We start from the raw sequence: 26,125 nt of genomic DNA on the forward strand, positions 1-26,125 counted from the left end.
TTTAAGCCGTGACACTTGAAATAAATCTTGAGCTACAGACAAAAAATTTGATAATAATATTCTTGTAGAGTGCCTTTGGGTTAGCCGAAAATATGCAAAATTTTATTGTATAGAGCCACATTTGGCAGGCATCTCATGGCAATGAACAATATATAATATTTGGACCATAATAATAAAAATTGTTCGAGATTAAAGTTAACTACTTTTCGCGAAACTGGCCATTCCGTATATTATTATAAATATTTTAAATTATGATATTAAAATATCATAAAATTTTGCTCAAGCCATTATTGCAGATAGCTGCACAAACAAGCATAAATCTACTCGAGTCGTCAAGCAAATTAAATTCAAGTCAACTTCAAGGCCAAAATGCATTTCAAATTGGTTCAGTCCCGCAATTTGCATATCAATACGAAATTGTACAAACATTTTGTACTTGTTTCGGGCCACACGTGCTGAGCCACTCGAGCAAAAAGCCCGAAAGCTCCCCAAAATGAGACAAGCGCCAGACAAGCAGCGGCAAACAACTTCAAACCTGGTGATAAACTCAAAAAAAAAAAAAGAGACACAACAAAAAATAAAATAAATGAAAAATAAAAACCAAAAATCCAACAAAAAAAAAAAAAAACAAAGTTTGAAATGTGTCGAGCCATGTTTGTTTAGCGCTTAATTAAAGCATGTCTCGAAAACGGTCACGACTTTTTTTTTTTCTACTCCAAATCATTTCGGGGCATGGCAACAGTTAAAAACAAAACGGTACCACAAATACCCGAAGGTATAATGAGGAGTAGCTGCTCTGCGGGCCACGTACCTGACTGATTTTTGATAGTCAAATAATTGGCAGGTTAATAACATAAAGACGTGACATTGTCGGTGATTACAACATGGAAGCGAAAGATCGCTACAAAACAAAGAGAGAGAGAGAGAGAGAGAGAGAGAGAGAGAGAGAGAGAGAGAGAAAAAACCGTGTGGGAACAAGACACACTGGCATAGTTATTTGGCAGAAGCTGTTTTATTATAAAAAAATATTTACCAGGCACTTTACCACCAACTTGTAAACAAACACAATACACTAGAACGTCTCCGAACTTGGGTGTGTATTGCGTATGTGTGACGTTTTTATTTTTATTATTTTTTTTTTTTTTTGTATTTGTCATACATGAACAATTATTTTGAATTTCAATTATTGCTTGGTTTTTTTCTCCTTCTCTATTTTTCAATGGTCAAGTGCCTTGGTATTGCTAATAGCATTCTGATTAGTCACCCTTTGGTTTATTTTTTATTTATATTTTTTCAAGATTTTCTACAGAATGAAAGTCATGGCATGTACTGTAAATTTTTACATACGTTTTTGGCCTACACATTTGCGGTATGAAAACAGAAAATAATAATAAAAAAAATACCTGACAGCTGTGTCTGGATCTAACACAATTAGTATGGTGCCCCGAAATGGGTGTGACGCCTATTGTGCACCATAAATCCCACAAGTGCAAATGCACTAAGCATGACGTCATTTGGGAAGTTTTATGCGCTTGCAGAGTTTGAATTTCAGAAGAAAAAAATGCATTTAAGATTTTCTCAGAGTTGTCTAGAAAATTAGAGTAAATTTTGTGTATGGGAAAATTGTAGAAGAATTTAGTCTAAGATACATTAAGAGTTTTGCTTTGATTTGCCAGCAACTGGCGATACTCTTAATTCTTAAAATATATATCTCTCAATTTTTTATATACGTTTTTTTTTTTTTGCCAGCCGTTTGTACTTTCCAAGTGCCATAAAAAAGCAGCTGAATGAAATGGTAAATGGGAAGGCAAAGTCTATAAAGCCAAAAAAATAGTATAAAATGTTATTGTCAATAGTCTTATCATAAGTTAATGAATATAAACTGTGTGTGTGTGTGTGTGTGCGGGGCGGAGCGGGAAGGCTCTGGAAACTTACGATTTTTCATTTAAAAATTCACCACGCGTAAATTCCGAAAGTCGACGCGATTTGCCTTTCTTGACAGTCAACGTTGTTAGCTGTGTTGTTGTTGTCGTTGTTGTAGTTTTCGTGTTAGACTTGGCCGCCGCATCGGCACAGCCGGAGCTTAAATTTATGCACGTATGCGAGCAGGCGGCGGGAAGTGAGCGGCACTTCTCAATGACAGACAATCCATGAGACGACGGCGGCGGCGGCGGCGGTGGGGGCGGGCTGACTATTGTGGGCGTTGGGCAAGTGCAATGGCTATGGCTATGGCCGGGCCGATGGCTGAGCTCGTCGAGCATGTGGCATGTGCATTTGAGCAGCGTTTGATTCGACCAGCGACGTTGCGGCTGTTTGGGCGCCGCCAGACAATTGTCCAGCGAGTGCTTCTTCATCAGCGGCGGCAGCAACTGTTGCTGCTGCTGTTGTTGCTGCAGGCATTTGTGCTGCTTGAGACTGCGACGCGGGCGTGGCGGCGACGGCGTGGCTGGTGGCGAAATGGCCACGGACATGGATATGGCATCCAAGGAATTGGATTTCGTCAGCGCCATCTGACAGTCGGCATCGCTGCCCGAGCTATTGCTGCTGCCGCAGCTGGTGCTATTGCTACCCGCGCATCGCTGCTGCGCTATAATGCGCGTGTACAGCTCCTCGGAGTCCAGCGGCAGCAGCAGATTGCTAACGCCCACGCGACGCTTGGCCTGGCTGCGCTTAGCCAGCAGCTGTTGCTGTTGTTGCTGCTGCTGCTGTTCGCTGCTGTTGTCATTGCTGGCGGCATCCTGTGGCGTTTGGCTGCTGACTGATTTGTTGTAGCTTAGAATATTCGACAAGCGTCGCATTTTACTGCACTTCGTGTCGGCCGCAGCAACAACATTGCTGCTGTCGGCGGCATGTTGCTGCTGTTGCAGCTGCTGCTGTTCGTCCACATGGCTAACCACGAAACGCGTTGTAGCAGCAACTGGTTTCGGGTTGGCTGCCTCCTCGCTGGTTTCCAATTTCTCTCCTTGTAGGATGTCATAAATTGTGCCATATTTGTGCGTGACATGCGTGCCCAAATTTGTGGCAGCGTCTGTTGATGCATCCTGTTGCAGCAATTGCTGCTGTTGCTGCTGCTGCTGTTGTTTCAGCTTTTGCTCTTGACGTTCTTTTTCGCGCTTTTCCTGCTGCTTTTGTATTATATCATATATCACATCATTTGATTTATGCATTTGCAGCGCCGTTGTTGTTGTTGCTGCTGCTGTGCACGTTGCTGCCGTGTCGCGTTCTAGTATGGAGCTGAGACTCTTGCGCTGCCATTTGTCGGCGCTGCCTGTGGTCAGCGAGTTGCTGCCGTGCATGGGCGTTGCTTTGCGATGCAGTATCTCATAGATGGTGCCATAGGTCATGTATTTGTCGTACTTCTGATAAGTAAACTGATAGATATCGTTCTTGCGCTGTATTATGTCATAGATAGTGCCATAGATGAGCTTATCATAGATTTTAAAATTACGCTTATAGCTGGCACTGGAGCTGACGCTGGAGCTACAGCTGTCTTTCCTGCTCGCCATTTTGGCATACGATTGCAACTGTTGCTGCTGTTGATGTTGCTCTGGAGCTGCCAGCTCAATTTGCCCAGTCTTTGGCTCTTTGGCTGTCGAGTTGCGACGCGGCAGAAAGTAGGAGGCAAAACTTTTGCGCTGTCTCGAATTCTGACGTTTAAGCGGCGATGTTGCTGCTGCTGCTGATGTTATTGTTGCTGCTGTTGCTGTTGCTGTGGGTGTGTCCAGCTGACATTCCAGCGCTTGCTGCTCCATGTCGCTGTTGTTGGCATCGATTTCGCGCACAAGCCGCTTGAACTCCTCGTACGATGTGCGTCGCTTGTGCGCCTTGGCCCGCTGCTCCTTGGCCGCCAACTGTTGATCAAGTATTTGCGATAGAAAATCGGAATTCTTGCGCATTGCTTCTGTGGTGGCGGCGGCGGTGGCAACGGTTGCTGTTGCCGTTGCTGTTTTTGTTGTTAAATCGTCGCCGGTATCCATTTCATCCGCAAACTCGTTTGCGCAATCCGGTTTGCTGTTGTTGTTGTTGTTTGTGGTTTCTTGTTCTGATATTGAGGCGAGCATTGTCAACACGCTGTTATTGCTGTTTGTTATAGTTGTTGTAGTTGTTGTTGCTGTTGTTGCTGTTGTTGCTGATGTTGCTGTTGTTGCTGTTGTTGCTGCTGCTGCTGCTGGCGTTGCGTCATCTGCCGCCACGGGCATGGCCGCCGCCGCTGCCAGCTCAACACTTGCAACCACTTGTTGCTGCTGTTGCTCCTGCATGGCACCGAAGCGTCGCCTTGTGAGCCGCGCCAGCGCTTCCGGCTGCGTCACCTCAGCGAACATGGCTTTGAACTCTTCATAGGATTTGCGGCGATTGCGCGACTGCGTCAGGCATTCCTTGTAGTTGCGTCGCGCGATCTTCTCACCGCCGGCAGCAGCAACAGCCGCCGCGGCAGCCAACGCGTCCAATTTGTTCTGCATCTCCATAAAGCCCGAGTCCAGTGAGCTGACCGTGCAGGTGGAATCAAAGCTAGTCTTCCGACTGGAACTATTCGAACCCGGCGAGTTTGGCTTGGGCGGCGTCGGCGGCGGCGTCACCAGCAGCGTTGATAGCAGCCCGGCCACATCGTTGGGCGCACAGAGCAGATCCACTTGTTGTTGCTTATCACAGTTGTTGGTAGTTGTTGTTGTTGTTGCTGCAGTTGTTGCTGTTGCTGCTGCTGCAGTTGTTGCAGTTGCTGCCGCTGCATTGGCTAAGCTGGCAGTTTGTGGTTCAATGGGTTCATCATCCTCAAAACTGATTAGATCTTGAACCGTTGTGGGACTCGAATGGCTGGGCTCCTCTGGCACAGCAGCTAACATGATGTTGTTTGTGCCGTTGTTGCTGTTGTTGTTAGTATTGTTGCTGTTGTTGTTGTTCTTTTCATAGTTTTGAATGCTTGCGTCACGCTTTTTGCTCACAATCGCATAAACCGGCGTTCCGCTGCGCAGCTGCTGCGTTGTTGACAGCGCCGCTGTCACCGTTAAACTGGCGCTCGCGCTAGCTTCTGCTGCTGCCGTCGCCGGGCGACTATCACTGGGAGTCGCCGTCGTCGTTGTCGCCGTCGTCGTTGTTGTTGTTGCTGGCACGCCCACGCTCGTGGTAGTGTAACTGCTGCGATTATGAAAGATTTTCACACTGTGCATGGGTAATTTGCCATGATGACGACGCTCATTGGGCCGATTACGTGCAATGCCCATTGAGATGGTCGCCAGCTGTTTGTGACGCAGCTGTTGCTGACGTCGCGCATATTTGCTGGCAATGTTGCACACAGGATTCACATTCAATTCCGGCGCCAGTTCATTGAACTGCGGCGGCTCCGTGCTGCTGCCACTTCCATTATTGCAGTGCCGCAGGAAGCGCTGCAGTCGCCGGCTGCCACAGGTGCCGTTATGATCCGCACGCTGCTCGTTCATGCACTTGGCGCAGCACAGAAACTCGTACAGAATCTCTTGGCCCGGCTCCGAGCTTGGCGGTGAATTGGGCGGCGTTAATGTTGAATATTTTGGTTCCAACAGAAATTCCAATTGTGCCGCCGCGGCAGCAATGGCCGCCGGTGTGCACTGGCCATGGCCACTGCCCATCGTTGTTGTTTTTGTTGTGGAATTTGTTGCCGTTGCTGTTGTTGTTGTTGTTGTTGTGACATTGCCTGTGCTCTTATTATTGCTAACCGGCATCAGTATATATGTGTTCTTAGTATTCTTGGCGGGCTCCATGTGGCTTCTGTCCGCATCGGGCGTTTGCTTGCCAGCCAGTATGGAGCTCTCGATACTGAGGCCGCTGTCGAGCAGCATAAATGTGCCATCCGAGGGCAGTATAAGACGTCCCTCAGCCGCCGCATTGACCAGTTCCCGCAAAGCATTTACCTGCTTCTCGGTCACATTGCCCTGCAGCTGTATGCCGTGCAGGGCAAACGCAGTTGGTTTGTTGTTCACCGAATTTGGATCGGTGCACCACACCACCGGCATGGTGGTCATCCTGATGGGAATGGGAATGTGCACAACGCGTCTAATATTAACCACAACAATGAAAATGACAATAGTTCAATGTACGCTTTTGTCAATCTCCGCTGGGTGGAGAGTGTGTGAGCGAGCGAACAGGCAATAAACTGTTAGAAAGAGAAAAAATAAAGCACTTCAATATAAAAAAAACACTTGTTTTTTCGTGTTCAACTTTCTCGCTGCGCTTGAACTTTGCTGTTTTACCTTCAGCTGTTTCGTACTGTGGTTGGGCTTTTACTTATTTACACATTGTTTTCCGTTTTCAGTTTTCCATTTTTCTGCCTTTTTTCGAATTCTTCTAGAAGTTTTTATGCAAATATCCAACGCAAAGTAAGACATTATGCATATTCATAGGTAAAAGCTTAAATGCAACGCCTTAAGATATGTAACAGAAACCTAGAGTCGCAGAGGAGAATACCCTCCAAATAGACTAAGCCCATTAAATCGATATCAACTTCCCAACTCAATCAATTGTTCTACAAGAAGACTTTTTGGGTAGGGTTTGATTTGACATTCAAAAAAACTTTTCAAACTCTTTCAAAATGTATACAACATTGAATATACCTCACTGAGTGAAGGGTATGCAAATTGCTTGGCTAATATGCCAGTTTATTGCGCATTTTGTGGCTTGCAAAAACTGTTGATAAAATCAACTACAAAATAATATCGAACACACGCGCCAAAATCCGTTGGGCTTTTGTTCCGATTTAAAACGACGTCGATAGTTTTTTTTTTTTCGAAACATTTTCGTTTTAATACCCAAGTTTTGTAGTGCATACAACTCAATTCCTAGCGAGAGACAACCTTGAAAAACAAAAACAATTGCAGTGAATGCACGAGAGATAAACGAGTACATTTCATAGTTTATGACAAAAGTTTTGTATCTATTTTGTATTTTATTTGCTTGTTTTGTATTTTTTTTTTTTTTTTTTTTTTTTTTTTTTTTTTTTTTTATATTTTGTTTATTAAGAAATCTGGTATCCTGTTACTCTATGTTAGCAACTTTTATCAGAGTGACATAATTACTTAGCTTAGCGATGATTGTGGTTTTACAATTAGTTATACAATTAGGTTAACAGATTACAGAAACATATTTTGGTGTAATTAACGAAGCTTGTCACCTATACATAACGATCGATTAGGTCGGTTGGGTAGGTCCTCTTCAGTCGCCTTCTTCTTCGCCTCCTTAGCAGGCTCCTCGCCAGGATGTTTGGATGGTTGTGGAGCTTTGTTGAGTAGCTCGCTGCTTGCCTGTTGACTATGTCGCCCACCATTGGAACCTTGAGGTCCTTGGCGATGTCGCGTGTGCGAATATACCATTCGGCTCCAGTTATTTTGCGCAGGGTTTTGGCCTGAATGATGCGAATTTTGTTCAGGTGTGTTTTTGCAGCTATACCGTAAACTTGAAGCCCGTAACGCCACACTGGGGCAAGGATTACCTTGTAGATTAGGACCTTGTTTCGGAGCGAGAGTTTGTTTTTGGAGTTGAGGAGCCAGCTCATTCGCCTTATCTTAGATTTGATGTTGCTCGTTACTGCAGAGACGTGCTTACTAAATGTAAGTCGTCTGTCGAGAGTGACACCTAGGTACTTGTGTTGACGATATTGCTCTAGAAGCTCACCATGAAGAAAAAGTCCGGGGCATGAGTCCTTGCGTAGAGTGTGGGTAACCGTGGCGCACTTTCCAGGGTTCACTGCGATGTTCCATCTACAAGCCCAGTTTTCAAATCGCTTGAGGTATTCCTGCAAGAGGTCAGTTGCCACGTACACACATTTGTTTTTTGCAAGGATTGCCGTGTCGTCAGCAAACGTGGCCACCAGAAGGTCCTGCCGATCATTCCGTCTGCTTGCATTTGCTGTGGGCATGTCATGTGTAAACAGGCTATATAGCGTGGGACCCAAGACGCTGCCTTGTGGAACGCCCGCTTTTATGCGTTTGGTTTGAGAGGCTACTCCATCCTGCACCACTTGAAAGGTTCTCTCAGTTAGGAAGCTCGCAATGGTGCTAAATAGCTGCGGATTCAATTTGTCCTTTATCTTAGAGAGGAGTCCTGCGTGCCACACCCGGTCGAAGGCTTCTTGGATGTCAAGGTATGCTGCCACCACATACTCTTTCCTGTGAAAGCCGTCCAAAATATAATTTGTGACCCGATGTAGTTGCTCAGGGGTACCGTGTTTGAGTCGAAACCCAAACTGGAACTTCGGGATCAAGCGTTTTATTTCCGGGGTATCCAGGACCCTTCTGAGGATGCACCTTTCCAGAATCTTACCAAAGGCAGGCAGGAGGCTGATGGGGCGATAGGATCCCAGTTGATTAGGGGGCTTTCCGCTCTTGTGCAACATGATTATATGTGCCTTCTTCCAAGCCACTGGAAAGTAACCTAGCCGAAGAGCTGCATTAAAAATGGCGACGAGAAAAAGCACCGCCTTGTATGGCAGTAGCTTGATTGTCTGGTTGTCCAACCGATCTTCCCCAGGGGCTTTGCTGCTTTTTAATCTCTTCATCTCCTGTTTTGTATTTTGGTTTACGTTTTGTCGTTTTTGTTCGACCTGGCATAAATTAAAAACAAAAATTCAAATGTTTGTGTCGTGTGGATGCCATTCAAAAATGATGGCGCTCAGTCAATTTTGGATAATTTTATGGGATTTGCATGTGTTGGATGTGCTATGAAACGAGTAAGTTTTTAGTGAATGACCCAAAATTGACAATTTTCTCACTATTATAAATTTTAGTCATTCGAGTAGAATTTTCAAATACAAGAAATATTAAACAGAATCGAGTGTAGCGAACATTTTATGTTGTCTGTGATGGATAATTCAGTTTAAGATAACATAAAATATTGAGGAACATAAAAGTATTAGTGTAAAAGTATTACAAGATTTACTCTCGACTACATAATTAACAGAAAAGAGCTGCATTTGCTGAGTAAAGCATAGATATGTTACAGAAAGAAAACTACATATGTATTCTTACAGCTTAAGTTCCAGCTTATTTCACATGGTCGAACAGATTTTTGCCAAAAGGTAAAATAAGCTTCGTTTTGCCCAAGAATTTTTCCAGTCAGGAAAAAAAAATATGTTTTCAACCGAAATGCTTTTTATAAACATATAAATTTTCAAATTCCAGCTAATATATTGTAAATAACTTTTAGCACATGTTATGTTATGGCAATTAGTTAAAGATAAATAATATATAAAGAGAAAAATTGCCAGTTGAAAGATGTCGCAAAGACTGCGTTCTGGTGTTTGATTCCGCGAACGCGAAATATGCAAGCAGCTGAGCAAACAAGTTTTATATTTTTGGTTTATTGGTGTTCTTAAGAGCTGGCCATATTTAGCAGTAAGCAAATATAATACTGTGATTTATGTCTGAAGCTTTATGATTGATGTCAAGTGACAAATTAATGGAAAATTTCTAGTTTCGCAACGGGTGGGTGCAGCTTTGAGCTTGAAATAATTGGTAACAATTGTGTCAGAGACGCAAGTTAAGTCCAAGCCAATAACCACAACAGCAACAGCAAAAGATCTGAAGGTGGGCTTCATTAGCTGACCAATGAACTTTTTTGATTTTGCCATGCCGTGTAAGTGCACAAGAGTACGCACATGCGAGCGTGTATGTAAATAAGTGTGACTTCAAGGCTGCAGTGCCGCAAATGGAAATGGAAACAACTTGGACTTGGCAGCAGTCGCAGAGCAGTTCAAGTTTACGGTGAGTGACTGACTGACTGACTGACTGATAACTTGCCGACAAAGCAAACAAACTAGCAGCCAGGGGGGGAACACATTGGCCACATGGGCCGGCAACTTGGGCACTTGAGACGAAAACGATTTAGAGGGCAGCTCTCCAGGCATATGCAACGAAGTGAACATCCTGGGAGACAGACTGGAGACAAATGGCTTTGGTTACACATATCGCTAACCCTCCAAAGACAATAAACAGAGACTGCGGATCATAAAAACAGCAGCAACAGAAGCAACAGCATCAGCAAATGTCAATGTCAGGCCACAAAGAAACCGAAAACAGCAAACAATACAACAACAAAATAAATAAAACAAGACAATAAAAAAAAAAATTCAGCAAAAAACTGCATCAAGGCGTCACAATACTTTTTGTTTTTTTTTTTTCTTTAATATTTGCATTTAGCCATAAATTGAGAATCATTTTGCGTCCATTAACAGCATTTGATAGGCGCTTAACAGCTGAAAGTTTTGCTCTGATTTGTTTTGCATATAACAAAACACTACAAATTGTATTTTAGAATGCCGAAGATCTAAGTACACTAGCCCACATATTGCTATCTACATAGCTATCTACCTAAATTATATTTATACGCAATCAATCTTAATTCATTTTGAAAAATAATTCAATTATGTCTTATCTAACTTTATAATTTATTTCTGTTATAAGTTTCTACAGCTAAGATGACCGAATTTGATATTAGTTTTCTATACGTTTCATTAGTTAAGTTTCTGGCACATCTTGACTGTGATCATCCAAATGCCTAATAGAACTGATCCGCTCTCTAAGTTCTTAGATAATTTTTAGCATTCTAAAAAGCTGTAACTTTATGCTTAAGTAACAAACAGTTATGGCATATTTAACAAATTATACAAAGGCATTAATAGTCTTTAAATCATTAATTCTACTCTTCAGTTTCCTTCTACAAGTTGATATATGCTCTGATTTATATTCCTTACAGATTAATAAATATATTTTTGTATTGATTTTCCAATTGGGAAATTTAATGTTCAGTGTTTAACAACTTGACAATTCTATCAATTAAAATTGATCGATTTGTTCAATTATCGATAGAAGATAAATTCAATTTTTGAAGAAGTTAAGTTAATTTTATCTGTTAAGCGGGTTGTTTAGTTATCGGTAGAAGAAATCCATTTTTGAAATAACTGAAGTTGGTCGATTTATCGACTTAAATATATCGAGTAATCGTTTTGGTAACTTATCGATAGAAGAACTTAAGGTCCACCTCCAAATCAAGTTCACTGTTTAGGTATACCAAATAAATATATTATTCTACTTCACTTTCTCTTTAATGTTTAAACTTTTAAAAGTTATTGATTACTGCTGAAAGTGCAATAAAGAACTGGCTGCCCAGCGCATACTTTATTAAAATATTGTGATCACATGAGTACTGTTTCCCATAAACAGCTGTGCTTAAAAAAAAAAATAACAAGAAAAACAACAAGATATAACAATATTCTATATAATATTAATAAAGCACGCACAAACCTGTCGAACCAGACCCCCCAGACGAAAGTCTGTGTGTGCCGATAAGACAAGGTGTGCGAGTGTGTGTGCATGTGTATTAATTAGCTGGATATTGTCACAAGAACTAGTCAAGCTTTGTTTAAAAAAAAAAAAAAACAGCAAACTCACAGTTATGCACTTTGGGCTCAATTAGCGCAAAATATATGTATAAAAGAAACAAATATATATTGGAAGGCTAACATTCGCCGCGAGAGCTGTGAGTATGCAAAATGTCCGTTAATAGATGTTTAATAAGCGATTTGTTTCTAGGTTTTTGCTACCATTTGTCAATGGAATGCCATAGCTTTGCATTAGAGCCAGCAAGGTTAGCAGCGGAAGGCCTTAAGGGACATACACCCCCCACCCCCTAGGAAGGTCTTAAAGACTGACCTATGCTAACCGAATGCGAAATGTGTTACAAAATGTCCAAGTGTAGGCGGAGGCGGGTGTTGGACTGTGGGCCTTAAAGCGCGTGCCAAGAAAACTGAAACAAGACCAACATAATAGCCAGCCATAATGAGTGAAGTGTTTGGCTATCGTTGTTGTTGTTGCTGGAGCTGCTGCTCAAAGGTAACAATTGCACTCAAAAGTACTACGACCCAATTTGAACCGGTTTGTTTTTTACCATTTCAGCTCATTGTCTTTTGTCTCTCTGTGTGTGTCTGTGTGTGAGCCAAGTTAAGAGTCTAGCGTTTGCCGTTTGTTGGCAACTTTGTTGCCAAGCATTTGTTGCCAAGCAAATTATGAAACCCAACCTGAACACGCCCCAGACGAAATTATTGATAATCAACTAATTTAACTCACAAAGACAAACAGCAACCTATTCATACTGAAAAACCAAATACTTTCTCCACAGCAAAAAAAATAATATATAAACATTCGTTTTTAGTATCTTCCAGCTTCCAAATTCATGTGCAAATTGTTACTAAGTTTAAAATGGCAAAAAAAAAACTCAGGCAAAAAAAACACACAAACCAACACACAAATGAGTTTGGCTTTGATTTGGGTCATTGCACAATGGTAACGAGAGCGTCGACTAAATTTAGTGGCGCCAAATAACTTTGGCCACGCGCAGCGAGTTCACCAGCCCCCAAAGAGCACATCCCACAAAAAAGAAGGAGATACAAAACAAGTGAGTGCTTTAGTTAGGCGTGCCCGACTGGCAGATGCCCTATACCCAAGCCGAGCTGCTGCTTCAAGGTTGGAGATATTCAAGAAGTGAAAGATTCTTAAGCTGTGCTTATCATGCAAGAACCTTTATACAAAGTTTGGTGTATTTAGCTCTTATAATCTTCAATTAATGCTTAGAAAACCAAGACTCATAATCAATATTTAACGATATTTTGAAAATGAGTAAAAATTGTGAACTCGTTCCAGTTAAAAAGAATATAAATTAAAAATCTTTTGATTGAATGGATTCTAAAAGCGATACACTCACACTCACTCATATCTAGATGGACAGACAGAGCCTTTATTGGATGTACTGCCCATTATACCCTTAATAAAAACCTTCAATAGGTTCAGGGTATGGGTATAAAAAACCCACAAAATTTTGGCATCCTCGGATGTAATTACTGTAAATGGCCTGGAAGCCATTTTAGCTAGAGCTAAATGAAGAAAAAAAAAGCAACTACTTGAAAACAGAAGGAAAAAAATCGAAAGCTGAGCAAAGTTCAGGCTTTGTATTAAATAAAAGTGAAGCTCCTTCGACAACCAGTTTCGAGTTTGAGTTGTTTTCAAGCATAAAATACCCAAATGTATATTTATTGGTGTTGAATTCCAAGAAGTAAACGTCATTGTGGGAAATTTCCAGCGCTCAAAATTCGCACAAATTTTTCAAAAGAAGGCAATTAGCCCGCCTTTTAAGCTGATTATCTGCAAGTGAATGCATAGATGAATAGTTAAAAGAAGCCCAACATTAAGCTATTTAGTATATATTCCGTCATTTTTTAGTTCTCTTTAAAATCAACCATATACAAAATGTCAATTCCAAAATACTTCTTCTTGTTTATCTCGACCTCATTGTAATAATAACTTCTGGTCGAATTTATTGTGCTTGTCATGCCTTAAGCTGAAAACCTTATATACTACATAACATTTGTTGTTTCACAGATAAAAACAGAATGAAAAAAAAAAAAAACATTGCAAAATGTCAACAACAAAACAATTGAACTGCTTTTTTACTCGCCTTGTTTTGTTCTGTAAAACTCTTTTTTTCTTATTATTTTTATTTTCTGTTGTACCCTTTCTGCCCTTTTGTAAGCAATTTTCATGTATTTTCAAGTAAAATACATATGTATATATAGTATATGTACACGTATGTATCTGTATCTTTATCGGTTTCTGCTGACGACCGTCGGCTGACTGACGACCGCATGAGTCACGGACAGGAAATTTACGGCCCAAAGAGAAGAGACAACAGCAGCAGCTGAAGCAGCAGCAGCAACAGCCACACGCCAACTGTGACGCAAAGTGGCTGAGAAAACAGCCAAAGATAGTGTAAGGAGCGTGTGGGAACATGCAGCAGACACTGTAGAAAATCAAACAAATCAAAGGTGTGTGTGGCGTCAGATAGAAAACTCGACTCGGCTGTACCCTCAATGAAAGATTTAGTTGCGGAATTTAAGCCCAAGTTAAATATATTCATATTAAATAAATAATATGATCGAAAGTATATTTAAAAGACAAATTATTAGCCTTTCCTCTTCAACATAGCTAGGCACAGCGATTGGCAAAACAATTAAGGATATGGCAAAAAAGGAAATGGAAAGGATGAACTTCTTACGTGGACCAAGGACAAGGTAAAAAGAGAGTGAGAGAGATAGAAAGAAAGAAAAAAAGAGAGAGTAGACTATAGAGAGTAGGAGAAAGGAGTAACACAGGGAGTGTCTAAAGTGAATATATTAAATGAAAAAAGAAATATTAGAGTAGAACAAATAAAATTATTTATTTATTTTCCCATTCCAAGTAATCAATTTGGATAATCGAAGAGCAGCTATATACATTAACTATCCGTTTAACTCAAAAATCATATATATATGCATGCAGCTTTTTAAATCAAAAAAACTCTACAGAATTCAAGTTTCTAGCCTCGTAAAACCATAGTTTCCAAGTAAAAATATCTATTATAATATAAGGTGTACTTTTTTTTAATTTATAAAAACAAAACATTTGAATGCCATAAAGCGTTCGTCATGTCGCTTGAATGGCGATAAGAGAAACGCGCTTAAATGACGTCCAAGAATTATAAAAGACAACTATATATAATATATATAGAGAAAAACCAACAAGACATGGAAACAGAGTTGTGGAGCCCGCTGCAAGCTATACCAACATGCCATTATATATATATACATATATATACATCTGGGTATTTGCAAAATAGTGCAATTTGTTCAAGTCACGTAAGTTCAGAAATTGATATGGCGCAGGTTGCAGCGGCAGAAATACATACATATAAAAAAAACTACACCAATTCGAAAAGTCGAGCAAAGTATATGCAACAACAGGTAACTCTGACGCTGCCCCCTCCCCCCTACTAGGTGTTTTATTTATATCGCCAGTTAAGAGTTTTATATTTTTGTATATACCAATTTTTTGCAGGCAACCAACTGCTGCAAAAACAGTCGCAAAATATGCACATTTAAGCACATAGACCCAGATAAGGGGATTAGGGATGTTTTTGCAAAAAGTGCTATAGACCTATTGACAGAATTCTAGCATTACGTAAAGGTAAAAAAAAAAAAAACTAAACAGAAGACAGAAAAAATTAAAAAACTCAACAGGCAATTCAACGGTAAATGCGTGTGTTGTGTGACATGTAAAAATTCTTATGAAATTCATTCATTGAAATTCTAAAGGCTACAAAAAGATATATCGGTACATATAGGTGTGTATATGTATGCGTATTTGTATTTGCATCTTAAGATTATATAGCATTAAAAAAAAAAGCACAGCACGAAACAGCAAAGAAAATAGAAAGTTCTGCGCCAGCGCGCAACTTGACAAAGCGGCAAAACAGATAACAACAACAACAACAAGAATAACAACAACAGCAAACGAACAAACAACAATAAACATGCCGCCGAGTGTGTTGCTTGTTGCTGTTGTTGCTTTTGCCACTTTGTTAACTTTTTATGCGCTTCAATTCTCGATCTCTACCTTTCGTAGTTTGTTGTAGCAACATGTAGCTAAGCTATGAAATGTTGCCAAGACGCCAGCGCTGCTGCTCCATATCACAGTGTAAATGCACTTTAACACACACACACACGCGCGTACACACACCGAGAGAAAGAGACACGAATCTACGTACGTACGTTGTTTGGAGCCACTGTTGAACAAAGAAAAACAGTCGCTGCTAAATGTAAGCCAACATGCCGCGCGCGCCCTCTCGTGCAACAAGTATATATATTATCAATTGTGTTGCCAGCGATTTTCAAATGTCCAAATTGTGTCTACAAAATGTTGCAGAAAACATAAAACACGCGACTAAATACACAATAAGTAATTGAGGCTGGCGTTTGAAATTTAATTTCCTATATAAATATATAAATTTTATGCTTCATATATAATAAACACACGATATTTCTTATTATTATTTTATTATTTTTTTTTTTTGTTAATTTTTGCCACCTTCCGTGTTACGTCCGTTTTGTGCACCGCTTCGCAGACAACTGATACGTTTATGAAATTTTTATAGAAAGGTTTTAAAGCGCACGAAACGACGCTACGGCGGTAAGTCTTACACTCACACACACACACACACACACACACACGCAGCGGCGGCAGCAGCAGCATACGTGTGTATGTGTTTATGTGCGCTTCGAGCGCAATTGGAGCCCAGCTTTTGGCTTTGTATGCGTGAGCTTCGCGCTCTTTGGTGGCGTCTCTTATACGCTGCTTTGACAAGAAGTTGCCCGCAATGGTAAGATCTCACTCAGTGCACTCTAAAACAACAACAACAGCTGATATCCGATTTGCGTGCTCTTCTAATACAGAAGAGAGACAACAGCAGCTTACGAATAAGCTGTCTCTTTTTGTTTTTTTTTTTTTACTGTCCATTTTGAGGCTCTCTTAACAGGTGCTGACAAGATAAATGAGTTTACTTTATTTTACAATTACCTGTGTAATTAGTCATAAAGTGCGTTGATTGTAAAGATCAGTTTAATATAATTAAATTGCTGCTTATTGTTGTTTGACATTTTGTCAAGTAACTCGCAATTTTTCTTCTTTTTTTTAAATATATAAAAACATACAAAAATACGCAACACTGAAATTGAAATTATGCGCTTTAAATGCCAACTGTTGAGTTCTTGTGAACGCTATTGAACTCGTAATTGTTAAAGAATGCTAAAAACAAAAACATGATTGTGCTTAGGCCGTCTCAGGCATATTAATCGATACACGTTTTCAGGCGAAAATTTATGATAACACAAGTTCTGGCTGCAAGTGCATGCGACAACCGTAATAAATTGATATAATTAAATATAGTTAAATATAGAATAAATGCATATGTATCGGAAATGTAATGAGTCAGCGATGTTAGTTACCCGTTCAATTAAATACGTGTCGCCAAAAGTGATCCAGATTTTTAATTAATCGTGTTTTTAATGAATTTTACTTACCTAGAAAAGAAACAAAAAGAAGAATTATTAGTTAAGAGGATCCGATCAATAAACAATATAAATTAGTTCGTTTGAACTAAAATTATTAGTAAACTATCCAATATATATGATAGAAAATCGAATATGAATCGATTACTAATTGATCTCAAAACCTTTTGACATATATATTGTTTTTTAGTACTGTCGCTTGCTTTTTAATCGCAACAATAGATTATACACCAATCAAATTATCGGCACTCCGATTGCAAACATCGATTGTATATTGAAAGCTTTTGATAGTATCGACAATCGGGTGGATAAGTAATGATGATATGCCTTGATTTTACAGCAATTACTTTGCATTTTTTAAAATGTCCAAAATATCGATAATATCACGTCTATCGGGTGACAAAACTAGTAATTCAATATCGATAGGTTTTTACTTGTCTCGAAATAGAAGAGTGCTAAGATCATGTAAAATACTTAAAAATATCGATAGTATCGTGGTTGCAATTGACTGACGAAATTATTAATTCATAATAGTATCGATAATTTTCCCAGCTATCGATAAATGCAAAAATGAACTAGTTCACAAAAGTTAAATCAATGTCTTATTAGTTTTCTTAGATGTGTCTATAGAAATTTTAGTTTTCTTTTGGATTAGTTAGTCAATAACTAAATATCCCCCATAATAAACCGAGTAACAAGTGGGCATAAAACGTTAGCTACTAGATACTCGTAGTTTTATGACGCATATGCTATAAATTAATCGCTCGTATAACTACAGTTGGTTGACGCAGGTCTATTGCCCGCCATAATTATCGGAACGCGTGTAAAGGCCATCAGGAAAGCAATAAAAAGCGAATTAACTGCCAAAACTGAATGCAAATTCTGGACAAAAAAAAGTACAAAATTAAAGCCTTCAAATTGATTAACAAAGTGCATTCGTAACTGTAATACGAAACTCTTGACAAATTAAGACAGCTCAATTGCAATCAATTTGGCGACTGTCAGTCGAAAATCTTAGTTTATGCATTAAAAGCTTATAAAATTGTTAAGTTAATCTATTAATTAGCTCCGTTGGCGACATTTTATTTGGCAATTTCCTAACTTCCTGTGACATATTTCCACAAAAGTCGATTGGAAGCCCACTTAAAAGTTTGGCATTGCGAATCATTTAAATTGCTATGTTTGAGAAAATATTTATAAATATTATGCATAAAACATTATTTGTGACCTCCTCGGAGAGCATTGCCCGCGTATCTTCTGGCAAAATATTTAAACAATTGTTTGTTGTTTTTTTCCCCTCACAGTTTTTGCTGTTGTATTCTATTAAGTTGTTGTTAACATGCCACATATAATTGAACAGTTCGTCATCAACGTTTTCGAATACAAAACAGCCCAACATGAATCGAAAGAAACAAAATTGAATTAAAACGTATTTATTTATATACATAGTATAGCTTGTTGGTATATAAAAAATATGAAGAAAAAAAGGCAGACACGCAATCCATAATCAAGCCAAGCAACAACAAAAACAACAATCTCCCAACAGTTCGATGACATTTTGTTTCATGTTCAATAACAAAAACAATTGTAATAGACGCAAAATTGTAAACAAATCAATCGAACATCAAAAATCATTTATGTAACTATTTATTTATGATATTTAACGTAAATATTGGCCAATAAATAAAAGCAAACAGATTGCGTGTTAAGTCTAGATCTAGATAGCTGCCATAAAAAGATTTAAGACAGACTTAAGAATTTACATACTGGCTGCCATTTTCCCTTTTTATTTTAAAGAATTCGTTCATTTAAATTGCATCAACTATTTCTTAACACCAATATATTATGGTTTAGTCATCTCTATACTTTGTTATATTATTTATATTGTTATTTCCTTCGTAAGTATCCTTTGACTTGTATTCCGAATTTCCCTTTTATATATATCCTTTTGCCTATAAATGATACTATTTACCATATACATATATATATATACTATATATATACTATATACCATATATATATATTCACAATATTGTAACAATAAATCACGGCAATAATGAGTAATGTTTACAAAAATCGTATTGAGAGCATTTAGGCAGCTAATTAGCAGCTCTCCATGCGAGATGTGTGTACAAAAAATCGAGTAGGCTAAATGCTCTAGACCCAGTGAACGCGATTCGAACTGATATTTTTAAACTTAGCCCCTCAATTGTCACATGTAGCGCAAAAGGCAAAAGCGTATGTAGTTCGATCGGAACTAAATAATTAAATAAAGCCATTAATATGCACATGAGAGTTGAGTGCCACTGACATTGAAATTTGGCTAAAATAAAATGAATAAAACTAAAAACAAAATTTCGCTTCGACAATTTCAAAGCAACTAAAGCGAAAAAAAAATAATCAAAAAAAAAAATGAGTAAAAAAAAACAGAAGCCGCGTCTGGCGTCGCCTTCCGTGTCGGAAGATGAGGTTCGTTAACAAACATATTAAATGTATATATAGATATGTATATATACAAAATAAAAGTGCAAGCACGCATCAATTGGATCGTCTAAGGCAGCTATCAAGTGGATAGCAACAAAAAGAAAACAACAACAACAATAGCAGTTGTTAATTGTAGATTTGAATTTAAACTTGCACTTGCGTAAGTTTCGCATTTGAATTGAAACGTTTGCCGCCTATTAAAACGATAAAAATATCGAATTTTATCGATTGCTTGGAAACTGGATTATCGATAACTTATTGGAATTTCAGTACTAAGAGGACCTTTGACATACAGAAGGACAGACAGCTGGTCAGACAAACATTATACCCTGTTTACCCTTTGCAAATGGGTTCAGTGTATAACAGATACTCTATAGACAACTTTTCTATTGTTGAGATTTATGCGCCATAATAATTCTATATGTTTTTTTGGGTTTGTGGGTGGCGCTAATTTGCAAGCAGGTTCAATGTGCCATAGAACTTCCGATTTGATTTATTTTTTTGGTGTTTTCGGATGCGCCTTCTACGCATTGGGCTCATTAGCAGTCAGACGAGACGGCGTATTATTAGCGATTTATGTGGCTAGATAATGGACATTTGTGATTTTACGGCCCAAACGCTTAGCCAATTGCCAAATAGTTTGCAATTCGCGCAGTTTTTCCCATCAACGGAAGTCACCAAAAAAAAAATAAATAAATAAAAAACGACAAAAAAAACGAAAGCGCCGAACTACCAGGTATTTCCCCCAAAAAATATATATATGTATTTATAAATGACAAGAGGCAATGAAAATTCACGGGAATTTTAACATGTTTTAACCTCGTCTCCGCGCTGTCAACTCTTGAAATCGCTGACGTCATTTGCAGTTTAATGTGCCTCTTCCCTCCCGTCCCCCACCCTTTTTATGTAGTGCTCCCTCCAGCTGTGTGTGACCTACATAGGTTACACTTGTGTCGGGTCTGCAGCAGAGCCGGTTGAGGAGCTACTATCAGGTCATCTATCGTTATCGAATGCATACGAATTGCTGCCAATTGGCTGTTGACATGTGAACCTGCTTTGAGACCACACCCTCTACCCTTTAGTCGAGTGGTCGTTATGAATATAGTATGCGGCATGCAATAGCCTATCGAGATGAGGCTATAATGCGCTGAAACCATACTAAAAATATACCTTGCCGAATTCAAAATAAGACACCTTATCGAGTACTTTATGCTGTCTACTCCATATAGATTTATCTATTTCTTTCTCTGTCCAAACTTCTTAAATTGCCTCACTGTCATTGTCTTTATCTTTCTGTCTCTGTCTCACTCTTTGTCCTACTCTACCAATTTGTTTGCCAATTCTCTTTTGTCCCACATCCTTAAACGTTTCTTCAACTGTGCTGCTTTCAGCCTCTTATAGTCCCGTGTTCCTTTCATCAAATCTTTTCTGTGCCACATTCTTTAACATTTTGTACATACATCTTGTTCAATTTTTCAACTGTGCTTCATTCAGTTAGTTTTATAGTTTCATGTTATACTTATACTTCATACTAAAGCTTCTTGGCTTTATAATGGACAAATAAACACACATTTTAAAACAGAAAACACTATTATATTAAAACAAAAATCCCCAATGAAAATCATTTAAGTGTTTCTTGAGTTAAACGTTTCCAGAAAGAAATAAACACTTTCTTTTATGAGTTATAAATAATGAAATTTAAGCCCAAATTTATGCATTAATTAAAGCGCAGCTTAGCTTTTACCCAATTTCCTGGTGCTGCTTTTGCAATAGATTTTCAAATGCAGCCAATTAATATGCACAGACCCAGTTTTCTTAAAAAAAAGTCTCGTGACCAGGCGGAAGTACACATTTGCATAAAGATGACCCCCCTCGAAAAAGAAACTGATCAAAGAAATTCAAGTTAACGAGTGCTTAAAAGGAAGGTTTAAATTATGCAATGACAATGACCAACAAAATATGAGCAGAAATAAGAGGCACACTTCTCAGAAGCTGCAAGGCACTTAATGTAAATTTGCTAAAAAAAAAAAAAATTTACAAAAACTGGGTAAAGAAATGAAATTGTGCAGCCTGTTTAAGGAGAAGAAAGCTTTGGATGCTGCCGCTTACAGTTAAATGCAATTTATTGCACGGCAAATAAATACAAGAAATTGCCAGACTTAATGCTGAGTTATGCATACAATTAAATGGATAACAAGAGGCAGGCAATGGGCAACAAAACAGCCCAAAACGGGCCACAATTCGCCGCAATTAGGCCAAAATAATATGGCCAACAAACTTTGAGCTTAGCTGGCCTTGAAAAATGCTTTGGAAATGTCACATGAAATGCAAAAGTCGCAAAAATTTCCATTACAAATATAAACAATGGGCGTGGCATTAAGGGCATTGCCTGATTAAAAATAAAATACAAATGAAAATAAAAACAAAACATTGTTAAATACTTGTTGACCAAAATGCTGCTTGTCAATTCAACTGGCTCAGAGGGAGAGGGAGAGAGAAGGGGGGTGGAGTGGGGTCGGGGGTAGGTGTTTGCCTCTGGGCACCGATTTACCGTTATGCACAACAACGCGCTGAGATAAATTTAATTAATGACGATTTTTGTGGTTGTATTTTAGTTCGATTTACCGGTTTTTGAACTTTTCCCTACGCCCAGACGCAGACGGCCATTTATTAAAATATATATGTATATATATATCTCTCCCTCTCTATATATCTCGCTCTTTCTTTATATTATGTATAGCTCTCTCTTTCACTAAATTTATGCAGCTCTCTTTAATTTCATTTCGTTTTCGGTTTTTTCGTATTGCATTTCTCTGCCTTGCACTGGGCTGGGAAAAGGAATGTGTGTCAGAGAAGGAAAAAGGCTCTACCTTTAACCTTCACACACCCCCCCCCCCCCTTCATCCTTCATAAATAAAGAGCTAAAATCAGTTACAAATAACAAATTTGGGTCAAGTCTATGAGTTATTTTTTTTGTCTTACAGCCATTTACACTTGACACTGACACGCGTTCGGTTTTATTGTCAACGTGTTTAAATGGCAAACAGAACATTTACTTAAATCAATATGAGCGGGAGGAAGCATAAATAAAAGTACTAAAAATAATAAATATGTTAATAGTCGAACGGCTGTAATCGGAAACTCTGTTTACAATTTGGCTAAAAACAATTGATATGTAACTGGCTGCCTGTTCGTTCACAAAAAGGTTGCTCATCAATTCTTAATTGCTTTGCCGAAATGCTAATTATTGCGAGGGCTGCTCAATAGATATTGGAAACTAATTAAGTTATTCAAAACCACACAGATGGACACGAACAGATCGACTCGATATATACCTATGCTTTCTTTTTCCTGTTACACACATTAGCACAAAACAAATATTATCACTTCCACCCATTTGCAATGCCTTCAGGTTATAAACAAGTAAAAGGTTCTAGTCGGGAGCTCCCTGAACCCTCTTCTTCCAACATCAAATGCATATATATATTCCATTTTAGAAGTTATATGCCAAGTTTAGTGACTCTAGCTCTTATTATTTACCAAAATTGCCCAAAAAACAGGATATCGATATTGATTGTTATCGATTGCTTGGAAACGGAGTAAGTTATCGATTATCGGAAACAAACTAGATCTGCGCAGGCACTAGGAGCACCTACATTTAAAATTTCATCGAAAGATCATCGAAAGATCATCGAAAAAGCTTTGATTTTCGCACCGACCTCGATTTTGAAAAAAAAAAACGTGGTGTTACCCCTTGCCGTTTTGTCGATTTGGGTCAAAATTTTGGATTTCCTTTTTTTGATGCCAATCGATAGAACTGATCCTTACGAGTCAAAAATGGTATAAAATTTCAAAATCGGACATTATTTGGCGGAAATATTCCAAAAAATCATCAAAAATGTTGAATTTACGAACGAATCGGTTTTTTGTCAACAACATTTTTCAACCCATCGATGAATAATTTGTTTGAATGCCAATTGGTGATAGGGATCCGTACGCATTCAAAAAGGTATAACCTTTTAAAATCAAACATTATTTGCCCGAGATATTAAAAAAAAATCATCGAAAAAGTTTCGATTTTCTCACCGACCTCTATTTTGAAAAATAATGTAACCCCTTGCCATTTTGTCTTCCTTCTGCCTGTTACATACATTTGGATTTTGCACAAATACAATATCCCTTATACCCTGCTGCTCAGCGACGTGGGCAAAGAAATTGCTGCATACTTTTGGGCAGCGCGTGGATTTAGCAGAGACCCAAACCACATATAGATGGGAGCGTGCACAGGTTGATTTGGGATTAAATTAAATTTATGCAGATTTATTTGCATAAATATTTGCGTTACTTATGCCTTTAAATATTGTTTTAATACTTATTGTTTAATTAACAGTCTGTTTATTATTTGTTACTTACGGTTCTGCCTCGATAGACTTCAATTTGGCCACATAATTGGATGGTATGTATCCCTCTTGACGCGTCTTCTTGCTACGCGCCAGCCACCAGTCACCCTGTAAATGAGTAATAATACGTCAATAAAATTAAATAAGCTACAGATAAATACTTAAACCAAATTATAAATACCATATAATGTAGGGAGAAAAAAAGGCACAAGATAAGGCTACTCGTTGAGTAGCTGGTTATCAAGGGAATTGGCTTTAATACAAATGTGCCAAATGCGTCAAACATGCATTGTGCTTATACGTATAGTCGCCAGACATGGGAAATAAACTCAAGTGACTCACCAATTAAAATTAGTTAATAACTAAAACTGAGCTATGGACTGTAGTTTACTTTATGTAGATTTATTATTAATAAACCACAAAGATAAATAAGTTAAATATATTTGTTAGAGAAACAATACGAATTGTATATAGATTTATTATTTATAAGCCATAAAGTTTGATGTAGAGTTAAGTGAATTTAATATGCCAACGTTTAAGCAAAGTTTGACATAAATTTAAGAGAAATGTGCATTTGCCTCATTCGTAAATTTATTAAAAATAGAATTAGCTGGAGAATAACGATACATATAATTTAATATAATAAGTAATAATAATAATCCAACACATTTAAATATTGGTTAAATATATATTTATATTAAAATTGGGTCTTTGTTTAAGCTTAAGTCAGAAATACTATGCAAGTAAACGTATTTGATTTATTTTGCTAAAAAGCTTAACAATTTTGTGATTAATTAGGAAACAACTTTTCTAGCTGCCAGGTGGTTGTTTTGATTGGCGTTGTTGTTGTGATTGTTGCATTCGAACAACACAACATTTCACACAAAAGCTTAAACTATAATTAATTTAGCTGTCGTCAAGGAGTAAAATAAAAAAGCGAATGCGAATTTCGAATGAATTAAGATTCGTACAATTTCATTTCGCTGTCTGAAAACTCGCTAATACGAAACGTGTTTCGCAGTCTTTTATTGCTTGCCAGCCACTATGGAGAGCTATGCATATATATACCATATATGCCATATGATTTTGGAGGCAATACTCCGTCGGCATAGTCGCTGGCCATACGCAGTAGTTGGACACAGAGTTCATATTTGTCTGGGCGGGTAATAAAAGTTTTACTCGATTGTTGTTCGACTATCAATTTGCAGTGGGCGATGACGGGCCCAGCTGTTTGGGGCTACAGCAAAAATCGCGCACTCACGCAACCAGTCAGCAGCAAATAACAGCGTAAAACAACAACAACAACAACAACGGCGAGGAGGCAGACACGCCAAGCCACGGTTTTTTCTGTTTGCAATACCCTGTAAAGAGCGCGTGCAGCGAGCATATACCAATTGGCAGCCGAAATGCGGAAGTGTTACTTTTAAGCGTGCTAAGATTGAGATGAACTCCAATTTATGATGCCTGGCTTAGCATACTTTGTTTACAAATTAAAAATGAGCACATATGTTTTTTCTGTTTGCATGAGGAAACGAACTTCGCATACAACATGTCAAGAGTATTGCGCAAACCATTTCCTGTGCATTTTATTTCACAGCGAAATTGGCGTTAAATTGATTAAATTTCAACAAATATTCTCTATAAATTATATAATTATATTTTCAAATTTAATTTGTGTTCGTATTTATTTAAAAAATTTTCTCTATCTTTGTTTTTTAATTTCAATATCAATTGTTATTTTTTTTATTCAGAATTTATATTTAATTTTAACTTAAAATTTTGCTTTTCTCAGCTTTTCCAGCGTAACTTAGTTAACTTCATTCTTTAAACTTGGTTAACAGAAACTTGATATTTTAGCTCAACTTAATTTACAGGGTATCCTCTAGCCGTACCCAGTGCTTTGCTCACTTTTGTTTACTTGCTTTACTGTTTTTCAGTCTGCAATTTTTATTACATATTGTGCTTTATATTCGTGCAATTTACCATTCACGCATTGGATGCGCTTCGTTAAAAAAAATAAAACAAAAAATAACGAAAAAGTTGTTGAAAAAACGAAAATTAAATTAAAAACTTTATACAATCGGTTGTTGTTTGTTGTTTGTTGTTATTTATTATTTCTTTTGCTTGGTTTTGCTTACGCGCTTTCCATGTCTGGCTCGGGTCTTTTGTTAAAGACCAACAACATTAACAACTTTAACCGAAACTCGCTTTTGCCAAATTTGTGCATGGCTTTGGCTTAGATAAAAGAGGGCAAAACAGAAACAGTTAGCTATTCAGAGGGTTTTGGACAAAAACTAGTTTATTTTAGCAAAATTAAGAACAATAATTTGCAATTGATTTTGTG

General features: G+C 38.2%; 1 protein-coding gene across 5 annotated transcripts in view; it reads right to left on the reverse strand.

Annotated features, from left to right (window-relative positions):
* The window catches only part of Src42A (Tyrosine-protein kinase Src42A), a 47,779-nt gene that overhangs the window by 16,418 nt on the left and 5,236 nt on the right, over positions 1-26,125 (reverse strand). Inside the window, exons 1-2 of one of the 5 annotated variants that reach the window (XM_070210353.1) lie at positions 15,447-15,947; positions 1,936-6,127 (exon numbers count right to left, since the gene is read on the reverse strand). In XM_070210353.1, the coding sequence (XP_070066454.1) occupies positions 1,936-5,996 (4,061 nt within the window). In that variant the 5' untranslated portion in view covers positions 5,997-6,127; positions 15,447-15,947. Of the gene's footprint in view, positions 1-1,935; positions 6,128-6,925; positions 8,570-15,446; positions 16,759-23,794; positions 23,890-26,125 lie in introns of those variants that run through there. The other 4 variants (XM_070210352.1, XM_032435803.2, XM_070210354.1 and 1 more) reach the window with 4 other exon arrangements.

This window comes from Drosophila virilis, chromosome 5 (genome assembly GCF_030788295.1).
Source record: "Drosophila virilis strain 15010-1051.87 chromosome 5, Dvir_AGI_RSII-ME, whole genome shotgun sequence".
NCBI lineage: Eukaryota > Metazoa > Arthropoda > Insecta > Diptera > Drosophilidae > Drosophila > Drosophila virilis.